This window comes from Paramormyrops kingsleyae, chromosome 1 (assembly GCF_048594095.1).
Source record: "Paramormyrops kingsleyae isolate MSU_618 chromosome 1, PKINGS_0.4, whole genome shotgun sequence".
Classification (NCBI taxonomy): Eukaryota; Metazoa; Chordata; class Actinopteri; order Osteoglossiformes; family Mormyridae; genus Paramormyrops; species Paramormyrops kingsleyae.
In genome coordinates, this window is record NC_132797.1 from 68,325,173 (window position 1) to 68,342,211 (window position 17,039).

Below are 17,039 nucleotides of genomic sequence, written 5' to 3' on the forward strand. Positions count from 1 at the left end.
AATCATTATAGCCAGACAATCGAGCCAGAGCACCTGAGAATCGGTAAGGCTTGAGGGGTGCACATGGTCCGCAGTCGCGAGTACCTACTGACTGTGGTCCAAGAAGGGAAAAACCACCATCTGCTGACAGGGTTTTGGGTGTCCATGACTTGTCCGATGCAAGATGTAAACTAATGCTGGCTCATTTGGCACAAACCAACAGAAGTCCTGCTGTGGCACAAATTGCAAATAATTTTAATGATGGTTATGGGAGTGATGTGTCACAACACACAGTAATTGTTCCTTAATCCTTCTATGATTTCCACCCATCTGGGCTGCAAGGCAGCCCCAAAGTATGACAAAGCCTTTGCATCATCGATTTACACTTGCATTCATTTTTTCAGCTCATTCTATTGTCCAAAGTGAGGCACATTATTCATACCTAGTAGACAGATGTGAACTAAGGATTGGATGTGATTATTTTACCTATCTTTTACGGTAAACTGCGCTATATGGACAAAAGTATGGGGACACCTGGACATTACACTTGCGGGCATTTTAATGACGTCCCATTCTAAATCCATAGGCATCAATATGGAGTTGGCATCCAGAAGAGCATTTGTGAGGTCAGGCACTGATGTTGGATGTGAAAGCCTGGCTGGCAATCTCTGTTCCAGTTCATCCCAAAGGTGTTCAGTGGGGTTGAGGTCAGAGCTCTGTGCAGGCCAGTCAGGTTCTTCCACACCAAACTCGCCAATCATGTCTTTATGGACCTTGCTTTGTACACTGGGACTCAGTCATGCGGGGAACAGAAAAGGGCCTCCCCCAGACTGTTCCCATGATATTGGAACGATAGAATTGTCCAAAATGTCTTGGTATGTTGATGCATTAAGAGTTATTTTCCTTGGAATTATGGGGCCTTGCCCACCCTCTGAAAAACTACCCCATACCATTATCCCTCCTCCAACCAACTTCACAATTAGCGCAACGCAGTCAGGCAGGTAAAGTTCTCCTGGCATCCACAAAACCCAGACTCGTCCATCAGACTGCCAGACAGAGAAGCGTGATTTGTTACTACACAAACCACATTTCCACTGCTCCAGAGTCCAGTGGCACCGTGCTTTACACCACTCCATCTGACGCTTGGCATTGCGCTCGGTGATGTGAGGCTTGCATGCGGCTGCTCGGCCATGGAAGCCCATTCCATGAAGCTCCCCGCACAGTTTTTTTGCTGGGGTTAATGCCAGAGGAAGTTTGGAACTCTGCAGTTATCAAGTCGACAGAGCGTTAGTGACTTTTATGCGCTGTGTGCCTTAGCACTCGGGGACCCCGGTCTGTTGCTTTACATGGTTTGCCACTTCATGGCTGAGTTTCTGTTGTTCCTAAAGGCTTCCAATTTGCAATTATACCACTTATACTTGACTGGGGAATATCTAGCAAGGAAGAAATTTCACAAACTGACTTATCGCAGAGGTGGCATCCTATGACAGCACCATGCTTCAATGCACTGAGTCCTTCAGGATGACTCATTCTTTCACAAATGTTTGCAAACCTGACTGCATGTCTAGGTCTTTGATTTTATACACCTGTGGCAATGGGTCTAAAAGAAACACCTGAATGCAAGTGTGTCCCCATACTTTCCATATAGTGTCCGTATTGTATATATACAGAATGTCACAGTGGGGTATTTGTGCAGGCAGAAAAAAGGTAGACGATCCACTTGCAGCTCTGAGACCGAAGGGGTTTATTAGGCAAAACTGAACACAAGAGGGAAGGCTCAAGATCAAAAGTCTGCAATGGTTCAAAACAAAATGGGAGAAAAAAAAAATGTAACAAAGAAATCATAAAGCAAATACACTGAGGAACTGAGCAACATAGGGAGCAGGACTAAGCACCAGAACAGCGTGACAACCAGACAGGAAGTAGCATCAACCACATTCAACTACAATGAACTCTCAAAGAAAAGAACAAGAAGAGGTACTTAAATATACAGCTAACAAGACAATACAGGACAGGTGAGAATCATAGCCAGTTAACCACTCACAAGGATTCAGGGCAAACAAGGAACGAGTGTGTCATATTACAGCTAAACAGCATTGGAGACTAAGGGAAAATTAACAAACACTAAAGGTTCAACAAGGAAAACTAAGCAAACAAGGAATAAGGAACCAAACAAAACAGATATGGCTTGTTTTTAATGTCAATTAGTTGGGCCAAAACACAGAGTTTAAACAAAAGTGCAAATGCTTTAAAAAAAAAAGATATTTTTAAGTCACAGCTGTAATATAACCTTTACGCTGTGTACAGAATCTCTGTTTAGCATGACAAAGTGGCATATAAACAAAGACCAACTGTCCCCTCCATATTAAGCTTGCCAACAATTATACTTCATACAGCAGTGTACAGCAGTTTCAAAAGCAACGCTACTGTGCTATTCTGAAATCTTGGCAATAAAATTGGCCAGAATAGGGAGGGGGGGGGACGGCTTATTTTGTTGGCAAGATTTCAAAATACCGTGGAGAGCTCAACTTTAAAACTATTCAAAAAGTTTACCCATTTCACTACGGTACTTGTACGTGTTCGGTGCAATGCATCTGCCCTTGCTGTAGACATGTGCGCGACCGTCTGCGTCCACAGACAAATGAAGTACGTACAGAAGAGTAACAGCACGCGGAAAAATGAAAGTGGTGACGTCTCCATGCCCAGTGTACGCAGCAACCTGTGAAAGTGCAACCAACGACAAAACTCGTTGTCGGCTATTTTTTTATTTTTATTAGTTGTTGGAACACTAATATAAAGAAACATTTTTCCCTCCGCAGTGCTCATCCAGTGTGAGTCTGTAGTGATCCTGGAGTCCATCCCAGGTAGCATAGGGCATGAGGCAGGGAACTCTCCAGACAGGATCAAAATATAGTACAGAGAACAGACGCACACAGTAACGGTAGTTTGGGGATAACGTTTCATCTAAACCTACACACATAGAGGGAGAACACAGGAGCTGCAGGGACCCACGTCTACAGCAGGAAAGAAATGCGGAATCTAAGAGAGAGGATACAGTTCTACCATATTAAGAAGTAATTGATCTGAAATTGAATAATTATTTTTCCATCTTAACTGCAAAGGCCCAGTATAAATACAGCAAAATTGCATTCATGATGGTCTGAATAGACATTACTATGCCCCAAGGGTGATTAGCTCATAGTCCTTTTTATACCTTTGTACACACCAAAAATTAATGTTTTTCCACACACCAGACATTCAGAGCGTCTTATAAGTATTATTTTATAGCACAAATTGCTTTGCCCTATAATATTTGTCCAAGGTGGACAAGCATTCACGTAACATTCAGTCAATAAACTTTTAGCAAATGTCATCTAAATAAATTATTCAACAGACTTCAAAGAGGGGAAAAAAATACCGAGTGAACGTCAGATTTGTTTGATCAAGTCATGCTTAAAAATAACACTGTGGAGCCTCTAATTAAGTTCAGCAGACAAACACAGTTTTGAGAGAACCAGATAAACTGAAAATAAGACGGTGAAGCAACTAAAATGAATTTTAAATGATAGATTGTATCATGTAAGCTATTTGTGCAAGCAGGGAGAATAACTGACTTTGTCCATTTAAATAATACAAATGCAAATAATAAAAAGTTATCCTATTTTAAATTATATGTGTAGAGTAGTAAGAGAAATTTTGTCAACCCTTCAGAATAATTTGCGTTATTTAACCTGAACATGATCTGATCACATGATCTGATCACATGATCACTATTGAAAACCCTGATCTCATAGCATCAAACGTGCATGAACCTTTACACTGAGCTACTGACAGCAGTGCCTTTAGCAGTAATGACCTCAAACAAATATCCTCTTCCTGTTAAGCAATAGTGCTCATTGATTTGTAGGTATTTTGGCTCTTTCTTCCTTGGAGAACTGCTCTAACAAACTCAGATTTCCTTTCTTCAGCTTATTCCACAGCACGTTAGACAGGCTGAGCTTGGCACACTGTCTTGGCCAGTCCAAAGCATTAAATTCCTTCTGTCTCAGAAACTCTTTTGCAGATTTACTTGTATGTTTAGGATTGCCATCTTGTGTAACTCGATCTCTGTTTAGCTTCAGCTCTCAAGCAGATACCCTACTATTCACTTGAACATTTTTCTGGTATAATCCAGAAGTCAGTTTATTGTTCTTTCAATGATTAAGAGGTACTATTATTGCAAATTGGCAAAATAGTATAATAGATGATGTTCTTATGGACCTGCATTTATTCATTTATTTATATTTCTTATTTATTACATGAAATTCTACTTTTATCTCAAATACATCCAGTAGCTTTCCAAATCATTTATGGGATGGGAATGTATTTGGAGAGTGATGGTCTCCTTCTGGTAGTCCTTCCAAGCATTCCACGGTTCAGCATTTTTCATATGGGTGCACAATAAATTCAGCTGTTTCCATTTTGGTGGTTTTCAAATTTTGTTAATGGTGTTATCAAAGTGGCAAGTGATCAATTGATCGTTTTACTTTCATGACATCCCCATAATGAGGAATTCGGGGGGGTAAAATTTTCCTCCTCTTCTCCATAGAAAAGGGAAGATTTTTCCGGTTACGACTACCAGCCTTGAACCTACTGGGCGGCAGCAAGCAGTCGCTTCCTCAGGAGGATCCGGATGCTGTGATGATAGATCTCCCCAAACGGAGCGACGAATCCATCACAATGAGGGATTTAAAGTCCCCCACCAAAGAGAGCTGCAGCCCCTCGGAAGTGGACGACACCAGGGCCCTCATCGGCTCAAGCCGGTGTCTGACGCCCGTCAATGTCTCAGGGCCCCTTGATCACTCCTCCCCCAAGTGGCAGTGGGACCGATTATACCCTGACCCTCCCCAGGCCATCACCTTCCTAGCCCAGGGTACACTGCGGGATAGTCTCTACAGCATGAGACGGGCGTCCTCTGTCCAGGACATCGAGGCCTTCAGGTCCAGCACCAAGAGTGCATTCAGGGACCGTCATCCAAGTGAAGGTACCCATTTTTAACACTTTCCAAATAAGTACATTTTATAACCCATAGTGTCTATGTGACTTAAAATCTTAATATAGTATAGAACCTTAATAGTCAGTAGCACAGCCCAGTTGATGTAATTAATCTTTAGATTGCAGAGAGTAATTAACACCCACAATGCATTGCACTGTTATACCTGCTGTCCAGTGGGATTATAGTCTTGTACATTTACATGGCATAAAATAATCTTTCATTGCTCTTGTTGGAAATTCATTTCTTCTCCACCCTTTGCTCCTTTCACGGTTACAAGGCTGCTCGTCAGACGACGGTCAGAATGTGAAAGGTAACCGCGTGCCACGCGTGCATGACAGGGGAATAACTCCCTGCATGTGCCATTTTACCCTTAGTGTCAACCGTCACAGATAAGGAAGGCACCCATTAAAGGCTCGCTGTGTTTATTTCTAGATTTGTGAATTTTTTTTGTCGCCGGTACTGGAGATGAATGAGTGTGAGTTTTGTGGCTCTGTCACCCAGCATAAAGGCATGAACATAAAAAAAAATCCCTTCTTTGTTTCATGTCATGTACTGAGACTCTCTGCCATGCAAACTCACCTTACCATCTACCAAAGAAGCTGCTGAAGTCTTTGTGACTCAGCGAGGGAAATTACATGGATCTTCCTCCCACTTACCATCTAGACTAGCTTTTCCATAAAGATGTATTACAGTAGAGATTATCTGCCAGTCAGCTGCTGTCAAAACCTCACCTTCACTTATACTTAAGATCACAGTGTGTGGTGATATTGTGTAAAAGTCATTTACATTTGTGCCATGGCGTTTTTTTCTTCATAGAAAATGCACACATGCTTCACAACAGCCGCAAATCTCTCAGTGTTGCTGTGCAAATGATGTCTGGATTCTAGCAGTGAGAAATGGGTGTATTATGGCATCTACAGGTTGTTTGTTTCTTGCTGGAACCAAATAGATGAACTTTAGAAAAAGAAAGAACAACTGAAATCATCCAAAGTATTTATAAATTATCATACAGACATTGATTCTGACATATTAGGACCTTTTTAGCAATGAATCTTCTCAGATGATAAATGCAAATGAGTTAGAAATCATACATTCCAACAGAGAACGACATCACTTTCAGTGTTTAGCCGTTCGAAAAGAAAAAAAATGTATGGTTATATTTGGTAGCACTGAATAATTTGCTCGATTGCATATCTGTCTGTTTTACATGTCTAGGTCCATTCAACCATCTAAAATCAAGCCTACTAGGCTCTACGTCAGATTCCAACCTCAATAAGTACAGCACCATCAACAAAATCCCACTTATTACGCTCAACTTCTCCGAAGCAAACAACGAGAAGAAGATGGCTTCCCCTCCGACGTCGGAGAAGACCATAATTGCACCAAAGGTCAAGGACCGAACGCACAATGTTACAGAGAAAGTTACACAGGTAGGATGGGTTGACAACTTGTCGTTGGCGGATTGCCTGTGGATCACAGTCATCATCATTTGTTTGTTGTGATCTGGTTCGGCTGGAAAAAAGTTCACTCCACTGATAAAGTCACACAAATCACCCCCACAGATGCCTCCAGTTTATGATTTTTAAACTTGCAGTCATATTTATTTCAGAATAGGAAATCAATTGAAAATATGTTTAACCTTTCTCCTTAAATGTAGTTTAAACTAGAGATATAAACTCTGCTTTTAAATTCCCCATTTAATTCCCATGTGAACAACAAAAACATTATCTTAATAAATGAGCACATTAGGGCTTCCATTCAATTCTAAAAAGTCCTAAGTAAAAATATATTTGATTTCCTCTGGAGTAAGAGCAGCGTACAGATGTTACCATTTCAGAGCTATGGTTAAAAATTGAATTTATTTACTGCTTCTTGAGTAAATTTATGAATACTAATCTCATTTCCATCCAGCTAAAATAAAACAGATGTCTTCCTTCATTTTTACAATTTTGTATGTTGATCATAATGAGGTGTTTTTTTTTTAAGTAATTCGATGCTGTTTTTTTTTTTTTAAGCTTTACCGTACATTCATTATTCATCCATATGGAAAAGTCATTCGCAAGCTCTCCATCAATGCATGAAAGTGTAATAAAGTTTTGACAGTCGATCCATTCAGACATCAGTCTTCCACAACTGCCAATCCAGTACAAGGTTGTGGTGATCCTGGAGCCTATCCCAGAAAGTACTGGGTACTAGGGCACATCCTGGGCTGCACACATACACATGTAAGGGGTAATTTAGAGATATCAAGCCATCCACCTGCTTTTAGGATTGCCTAATGTAGTAGTCACCATTTATTCATTTGATGCATTGATGGTTATGTCACAGTGTATGCTCCTCCCCTACTTAAACAGATATCCATCTCTGTGTCTAATCCTTCTGATATTATCAGTCTTTGTACAGGGCACAAGGATTGTATCACAATAGTCGATAACTCTTCTTCAATTTTATACTTTTATCCATTCTTTGGAAAAGCAAGCGTATCAGACTTCCGAGTAACTTCCACCGGATATCAAACATGCACGGTCGACTAACTGCCAAGTCAGAGGAAATTGTTGTATTCCTCTGTGCACAGCAATACATGGAGCCATCAGTGTTCAATGTGCTATTTATAAGCTAAAGGGCTTCTTTTCACAGCCCGTTTGCAGAGCTCATTAAATCCAGGCGAATACCACCGTTGTGGGATTCCAGAAAACCTGGGATAATTTTAACTGTAAACTAACACGTCCAGAAAAAAGCACAGTGCAAGCAGACAAGCGATCTAACCTGAAGACAATACACAATACACAAAAACCTTAATGACACAGAGTTGCAAAATTTTGCCCTCTTCAGGGTGCTGTGATGGGGAGAGAAATGAGAGAAATGGACTATGCTTACATGCAAATGGATATTATTTACTTCCTGGAATGATGCAATTATCGACATATTAAATTCCTTAAAGGTTTGCACTCAAAACAGTTATATACAGATATTTAACCAGCATGCCACCTATCATCCTAATGATCACAATTTTGAAGTGCCTTTGGAAAATTACCAGTCTGTTTTGGTTACTATTAGAGGTGGACTGATCAACATTTCTGAAGCTGATAGGGAGTAACTCTCACCACAGAAACCACTCTTTTCTAATATGCCTGAAACACCTCGTTGGAATTCCAGCTCTTACTTCCATGACACGGTGAGGTCACCTCATAAAACAATCCTTATTGGCCATCTACCTGCAAGGATCTGTCTGCAGACTACAAGACAGGGGCGGAACATGTAGGGCAAGCTGACCAATCGGGAAAGCTGACCAATCAGAGCACATGGAGCTCATTGGGGGTGGGGCTTAAAGCCCTAACAGTATTACAGGCAGTTATAGGCAGAGTGGATAGAGATGTACAATATTAGAAAAAATTTGTGCTTTTGGAACATTGAAGCATGTAAATCTATTGAAGTAAACCCTAAAAATAAAATTACAAACAGTGAAAAGGAGCATAATAGGGCCCCTTTAAACAAGCCATTTATAATCAAAAAGTATTTCCAACTGGGAATAATATAATTTGGGTCTATGTGCAACACCAAACAGCAGAATCCAGTGTCCTCAACAATGGAAAACAGCTGATTATCAATAGCACTGAATTCCATTACATGGCTGCGATTCCTCTGTTGCTGCTGTACCTCTGGTTTCGTTCAAATATCCCCTGTACTACATATTGTCTGGTCATTGGATTAGTTTTTTCCGTCTTCACTAACTCCATTAGCTTCCCATATTCACTGAACTCCTTTACGTGATTTGCTCTAGAAGTGCCTTATCAAGTGAGTTGTATCAAGTTGTTTTGCTCTAGTCACACTGATACATGAGGTTTTACAAACATTTGCAAACATCAGATATTTTAAAATCCTGCCATACAGAAGACGTTTTCGGCCGACACCGACTGACAGCTGATCCATCGATCCATCTCTTGTTACTATTAATAATCCCTCAAACCACTCAAATCACATTACTATGGGTATATTAGTAAATGCAAGTATGTATTTTATTTTAGTGTTCTTTTGCTTTAGGATACGGCTGTCCCCTAAACAATATGCATCAGTAGACAACAACAGGAATCTGCCATTCCCAATAGTGGTGCAAATGCATGCTCCTTGAAAGCTGTCCCAAATCCACAGCCCCAAATACCGCACACGTCACATGTCCCATTCTAGCTGCTACTGGCATCTATCCACCTCCTCATCACCTCGTACTGTGACCGCTTGGTTGTCCTATAAGAGGGGATTATCATCAGTCAAATAATGACAGGCGAAATCCCCCCTAGGACTCCAGACTATAAAAAAGCACCCCTGCACACTGATGCATGCAAGTGCAACAAAATGCACATAGTTTAATCCGCTATAGTTACGGAAGGCAGTCAAGAGACATATGGTGTATCGCATGAATATTTTCAATATTTGATATTTAGGTTGTTAAGCTAGAGTAATGTTGTCTTATGCATAATCATAAGTTAAGCACGAAGATGCAGGTACAATGTCATAATGAAGAACTTTCCTCTTCAGCTGCTTCTATTAATTTGCCCACAAATCATTAGCCAGTGAATAATGAATCGTTGCAACATGGAAGGCTTGGCCCTATGCCAGATGATTAATTTTACAGTTTTTCCATCCTTCACTTTGATTCCACCAGTAATATTGTGCCCTCAGGGGGAGTTTGTCTTCGGAAGTACCCTGCCCGTAACTGCCACCGGGCAGATGCAACAAGTTCTGTTCACATGCGGAAGACCGCAAAGGGTGAGCAGCTATATACGCTGTTTAACTTAATCACTATGGCAAAATAACCGCATGAGAATCACCATCTTCTAAAAATCATAAAGCATAAAAATGTTTTTACCCAAATAACAATATTAAACATCATAAGTTAGTCAATAATTGTGTCCATAATTATTACCCCATACCCATGTAAATGTGTTAGCACTGTGGTATATAAAATCTGCAGTGCATCCTATCTAGGGTATATAAAATCTGCAGTGCATCCTATCTAGGGTATATAAAATCTGCAGTGCATCCTATCTAGGGTGTCTCCCTTCACTTTTGTCTACAGTACATTAATTTTAAATCCTCTGGGGTGTCGATGAAACTGGGAGAGATCTTATTAAAGCGAAATAAAGCTATCATTATACTGCAGTGTCATAAGTTAACGTAGTAGGTATCTCACACAAAGAAACACGGTTACAGCAGACTAGTAATAAAAGTGGTAGCCTACGATGAATTACCAAGCTAGCTATCCAAGTTGGCTGAAATTTGACTGCAAATAAAATTACATGTGTAATCTAGATAAGTATTGGTATCATTGACTATAGGAGCTTTACTTAATGTATAACGTTCGTAGCACGAGGCTGAAGTTGGTTTCTTATTTGGCAGTTTTTTATTCACAAAATCCGTTCCACCTTATGTATACTTAATGCATGTTCTGACATGTTCATAGCAATTTATCTTGCCAATGTCAAAACATCTTTCGAAAGTTTAATGCCATCTGATACCTCAAGTATTACATTTACGATATCCAGAGACTGAAGATATTTTACTGCAGAATCTTAAACGTAATGCCACCTGAAATTGGCATTCTTTTCCCATTAAGACCCATTGAAAAACAACGTATGACATGACATATTCACAGCAATTTATCTGGGAAAAATCAAAACATCTCTGCAAAAGCTTAATATCATCTGATACAATGACTATAATGCTTACTCCATAGCTATGGTCACAAAGCATGGAATAACCCACAATGAGGTGCCAACTAGGGCTGCCACTAACTTTCTATGGATTAATCTATTGACAATGTTATCGATTGGTCGATTAATCGAAATGATTCATTTTTCTCCAGAAAACAAATAGACCGTTTAATTACTACATTATACATCATTTTTGCCCACAATTCAATAAGCAAATTAGTAGCATGCCTAAAATATTAATGAGATGTATATTGTGGCACCCAAAAGCATCTGTATAAATTCAGCATATCCTTATGCTTATTAAATTCGGTAAATGGGACAGGCCACATGCGGCTGTTTTAGTAAATCATGGAAGAGATAAGTGAAGAAAGAGACAGCTGAGCAAGCACAACATCTTCTAAAAGGAGATATTGTGGATGGACAAGGCAAGATGTTCATGGGGTGGTGCGGGTGCTGCTTTTGCTGATGAAGTCCAGCAAGTTTCTTTTTGTAAATATAGTTTTCATTTTTATTTCGGTTCATGGATCATCATCTTTTGTATAGTGTGCGTTTTCATTTCACTTTTAGTTTACGATAATAACAGTGGTCCTAACGAGCCCAATGCACACAAACACACACTGGCACCATCAATCCACTTAATATAAGCCCGGATTTTTTCCAAAACATTTTCTCAAACACTTATTCAGTGGAGATTCTATGGTACTTGGCAACTGTATGGCTTTAATAATGAGTGTGTTTAGCAGCTACAAGGACAAAAGACTTTTTTTTGCTTATTCTGGCGGTCCAGAAGAGTGCCTGTGTGTTTTCTCTTCAGGCACTTGTGCATAGCGCTAGTGCTTCTGTAGTATGCTAGTGCCACCGAACTCTGCAGTGTAAAACCACCTTTTTGTTTTGTGATAATTTGAACTACTCCCATAATTATGTAGTGATATTCATGGAAGACATTTCTTATGATGATGGGTTTTAGAAATCATAATGGTCCTCATTAAAATAATAATAAAAATGTGTCGATTTAAAATATTGATGTTGACGTATTTTCAGCATCGATGTCATCGCAACAGCCCTAGTGCCGACCCATCACAAGAAACACTGAACTATGACCAATTTGGTAACTTTAACATACCTTAGCATATTTTTGGACTGTGTGTGTGTGTGTGTGGGGGGGGGGGGGGGCGCACTGGAGTACCCAGTATCAGACAAACAGATGTTTTGATTCTGCCCAGATAAATTGCTGTGAATGTGGCATGTCATGCAGTGTTTTTCAATGGGTCTTAAAAATGCAACATTCATTATTTTTAAAATTCTACAGTATGACACCTTACCAAAGGATACAATACTAAAAACTGGATATAAGACGTGTAATAGTTGCTCTACTAGGTGATGTGAGGCTTTCGAACAAATGCTTTGACATTGGCAAGATAAATTGTTGTAAATACAGCACAACATGAACTTATAAAATTAAATTAGGAAACCGGTTAAATTGGGAAAGTAGCAGACACTGGACACACTTAAATAAATAAAGAGTAAAAGTGCTGTCAGAGCACTTCGTATGTACTCTTGAAAAAAGAACTTAAACTGCATAAGAAAGTACTAATTCTGTATAAAAAAAGACACACGGTTTCAGTAAGGAGAGTATTAGTAATTCGTTATTCACACCCCGGAGCACATGCTTAAAACTACCCTTCCTGTCATTTTAGGTACTGTCGCTGGGTGCAGATGTGTTGCCGGAATATAAATTACAGACGCCACGTATCGAGAGGTTGACCATACTCCACTACAGCCCCTTCAAGGCCGTGTGGGATTGGCTCATCCTCCTGCTGGTCATCTACACAGCCATCTTCACTCCCTACTCCGCTGCCTTCCTCCTCAATGACCAGGAGGAGCAGAAACGGCGCGAGTGCGGCTACTCCTGCAACCCGCTGAACCTGGTGGACCTCATAGTGGACATCATGTTCATCATAGACATCCTGATCAACTTCCGCACCACCTACGTCAACCTCAACGACGAGGTGGTCAGCCACTCGGGAAAGATCGCCGTCAACTACTTCAAGGGCTGGTTCCTGATTGACATGGTTGCTGCCATCCCCTTCGACTTGCTCATATTCGGATCTGGGTCTGATGAAGTAAGCTGACACCAAAGTGTTTTTCTCTAATGCAGTGTTCCCCAATCCAGTTACCGGGGAAGCACAGACGGTCCACGTTTTTGCTCCCTCCGAGCTCCTTGCCAGACAGTGCACATTTTTGCTCCCTACCAGGAGCTGGGAGAAAGCAAAAACGGACTGTCTGTGGTTAGTCTGTGGTTCTTCAAGGACCGGATTAGGAAACACTGCTCTTTCAGGGTGGCTCAGTATGTAGCACTGTGACCTCCAGCGGACGCGGTTCCAATCGCATGCCTGGCTCTGTTTACATACCCTCCTTGTGTTTGTGTGGGTGTCCTCCCACAGCCTAGTGACATGCAGTTTGGCAACCTGACATTTCTAAATTGTTAAATCCCACTGTATGTGTTCCATGGCGATGGATTGGCACCCTGCCCAGGGAGCTACCCTGTCTTTCTTCCTGTCATAGGCTCCAGGACAAGTGACATTGGAGCACAAATGACTGCTTCAGTTTACTTTGTCTTTGGGGTGGTTCTGGTTATCTTGCAATTTCTCAATTACTTTCTGCAAAGCCAAAACCCCGAGTAGCCAGGTTTATAAATCAGTTAATTTCCTTTTCTTATTGTGGAGATTTTTTATTTGTTTGATTTGCTGTATCATAATAAGGGGTGAGAATTATTCAAATAAAATTCAAACACTACTTAAAATCACACATTTGCATGATATAAGAATTAATTAGTCTGATTTGCAGCTGTGTATATGAAAGTTCCTAATTGTCACATTTTTTTTATTAGTAATTAAGTGCAATTCTTGTTGATGGGTTTAATAGACCCAGGCTGTTACGCCGAATGAATAGCATCCATACAGCTTGTGCATGGATTTTATTCTTAATATCCCACTTAAATATTTTAGATTAAAAAAAAAACACTCCTCACTGTTGACCATGTGTGAACTTCAAAATCAGGAATCAGTTTATTATGGAGAAGACATCTGCTCCCTTGGAGTGGCGATGGGTCAGATGAGACGTCAAAGGCTGCGGTGGATGGGATGTATTCTGTGCTCTCAGCTGCCGACTGGTTCAACCCACTTGCCACTGGTCTGAATGGGGCAGCGACGGGCAGCATGTGCTAATCCTGCGCTCCGTGCTTTCTAAACCCTCATGCTAATTTGGAATTTGGGGGTAGCTGAAGAAACCTGATCTGACTTTATGTCACACAGACAAAACTCTTCTCACCCTGTGAAGAGTAGCCGTGATGAAGATATTAGCATCGCTTGAGATGTTGGAGATTGAAGGAGTGCCCATATTTTATTCATAATCTTTGAGACACTGTAATACAGAATCAGACTCTCCTACTTTCATGCTATGGGAAATTTGGATGTGCCAATTAGCCTGACTGCAGAAGAGGAACCCAGATACATATAGGAAACAAACATGACATGGAGATACAAGCAAACTCCATACGTCTAAAGAGAACAGCTGGAATTCAAATCCCAAACTGCAGACATGTGAGCCAACGACATATTTAATTTGTTCACTACATCCTGACCTTTCTTATTCATAAACAAATAGAGCATTTCCCAAGATCTATGGTCATTTATGTGCTTGCTGCAGGTAATATAACATGCTAGGCCTGGCATAACCATTTATTTTCAGAAAGGCTATTTCCCTCCACTGTTAATAATTAATTGGTGATGATTATCTGTTCATTTTATTGATCGAACCATTCTGAGAAAATAGCATGTATTCATCTCCAGCAGCCAGGGTAATTAATTCACATTTACATTTATCAGGGCACAGCTGGGGTCTCAGAAAACAGAAGGGAACTGTACTTTACCATATGGGAGCTTTGTAGGTCTCGTGCCAATATTACCAGGGGTATAGGATAAGATACGCAATATATATCCTCTGTGGATGACCCAAAGTCAAATTTTACACTATAAGCCGGTTGTATAGATAACCAGGCTTAATGATGTGAGACTTATGGGCAGGGATGGACATAACTAGTCCACAAGTACGAATTCACCTTTTAAAACGATACGTGTGACAATCGATTGTGGTAACAGTGTAAATGCGTACTTATTTAATGTGCAATGTCCGTCCCTGCTTATGGGTCATGATGTGCCCTGTACAGTGGAAAACAGGCAAATACCGTCAGACCTCATACAATAGTAGGTATCTGTAGCTTGTCGACAAGCTATGGGTATCAGCGTTTTCCAACCGTACTGTATGACGCTGCTCTAGTGAGAACTATGGAAACTCTATTTAAATACCTCCAATGTTCATCATTCGATGCAAGATGCTGCTTCCATCAGTATCATTTCCTGTATATGCGAGGAGTTATTTATAGCCGACATAATGAGGTATCTACTGTATGTACAAAGAAAGCCTGGGCAAATACTTGCAGCTGGTCTGATTTTATGTTACTACACATGCATTGTAACCAAAGAGGCCACACTGGGCAGTGAGACCCATTCGACACATAGATGACACACATGCATAGTGGGGGTGTGATTTGAACCCCTGGTGTTAGGGGGTGGGAGAAAACGACGCTACACTAAGCCACCCTTCTTCCTCTATTTTGACATAATTTTATAAAATTTTATAGATAGAATTTTGCATAGATTTTTATCCGCAGGTTCCTGTGGCTTTTTCGCCTGTCTGAAACGAATGGCCTCTGAATGGTGGTAATTACTGCACAGTATTTAGTTTGGAGTAGTTATTCAGCAGCAGTTTTTTTTATATACTACCGGAAAGTTCTTGTCATTATCATGCTGGCCACCCGCAACAATCCTGCTGACATAACGGGAGCTTCGGCATCTCGAGGGAAACTCCACATTTATTACAGCAGGGAAAACAGTTTCAGCGCTTTGGGTTTCACTCAAAGGTTGATCGTTTTGGGGCAATAAAAGTGCAGGGGTTTTTTTTGCGTAAAATAATCTTTCTGAGAATATTACGTCCGAATCTCTTTTGCAGGGATTATATTTCCTTTTGTTATATTTTTAAAAGCTTTGTACGTTTGCTTTTTTTTCTGTGTAGTCCCCGGTGTCACCCATTGGATATGCAGAGGATCATTTTTAGGTGCCTTTCTGCCATTGGCTACAATATGTTAAAATTGTAGGTTTACTAAAACCTCATTAGTCCCTAAGTCACCTGCCCCGCCTACCCCTCTGTTTCCAGACGACCACTTTGATTGGCCTGCTGAAGACGGCTCGTCTGCTACGGTTGGTCCGCGTGGCCCGGAAGCTTGACCGCTACTCGGAGTACGGAGCCGCCGTGCTCATGCTGCTCATGTGCATCTTCGCCCTCATCGCCCACTGGCTGGCCTGCATCTGGTACGCAATCGGCAACGTGGAGAAGCCGTACCTGGAGCACAACATCGGCTGGCTGGATAACCTGGGCGTGTCCATCGGGAAGAACTACAACTACAGCGACCCCAACTCTGGGCCCTCCATCAAGGACAAGTATGTGACGGCGCTCTACTTCACCTTCAGCAGCCTGACCAGCGTCGGCTTTGGCAACGTCTCGCCCAACACCAACTCTGAGAAGATCTTCTCCATATGCGTCATGCTGATTGGCTGTGAGTCTGGTTTGCAGGCACTTTTTCCTCCTTAGGATATGACAAAAAAGAATGAACGTTTCACCATGTTCTTCTTTTACTCTTGCCATTGTGTGGGTCTCATTTTACACTTGGTGCAGATTATAAATCGGTTATGAAACGTCCATCCACCCACCTGCCATCAAATACAGGGTCGCAGTGAGTCTGGAGCCTGTCTTAGGAAATAAGGACTCAAGGCAGAGGATATCCTGGATGGGGTGCCAATCCGTTATTGGCTACATGCTGGCCCACACTCACCGCCGCACAAACATTTTTGAGACACCAGTTTTCCTAAACAGGAGTAGCTGGAGAAAAACTATACAAACAGGACGGTGTGTGGCTCTGGGTTTGCATACTGTACCCATGATCAGAAGGTCATGGGTTTCAGCCCCATGGTCAACAGAGTAATTTTGCTATTGGGGCATCTGAGGAAGGCCCTTAACCCCCAATTGGTCCAGGGATTGTCTGACCCTGCTTTTGCAAATGTACATAACTTTGGATAAAAGCAAAGTTCTTAATTTGTTCCGGAATGCCTTCCAGGACCTCTCTGTTTTTGACCGTCTGCGTTCCGGAGCCTATTTGCGCTGATATGGCAGCTCTCTAGTTAAAAAAAACAATAACATAG

At 41.2% G+C, this 17,039-nt stretch overlaps 1 protein-coding gene across 1 annotated transcript in view; it reads left to right on the top strand.

Moving 5' to 3' along the window:
- Positions 1-17,039, top strand: part of LOC111849550 (voltage-gated inwardly rectifying potassium channel KCNH7) — a 73,168-nt gene that overhangs the window by 26,259 nt on the left and 29,870 nt on the right. Inside the window, exons 4-9 of the mRNA XM_023822557.2 lie at positions 4,568-5,002; positions 5,292-5,324; positions 6,230-6,444; positions 9,692-9,778; positions 12,420-12,845; positions 15,997-16,396. Of these exons, the coding sequence (XP_023678325.2) occupies positions 4,568-5,002; positions 5,292-5,324; positions 6,230-6,444; positions 9,692-9,778; positions 12,420-12,845; positions 15,997-16,396 (1,596 nt within the window). The remainder of the gene's footprint in view (positions 1-4,567; positions 5,003-5,291; positions 5,325-6,229; positions 6,445-9,691; positions 9,779-12,419; positions 12,846-15,996; positions 16,397-17,039) is intronic.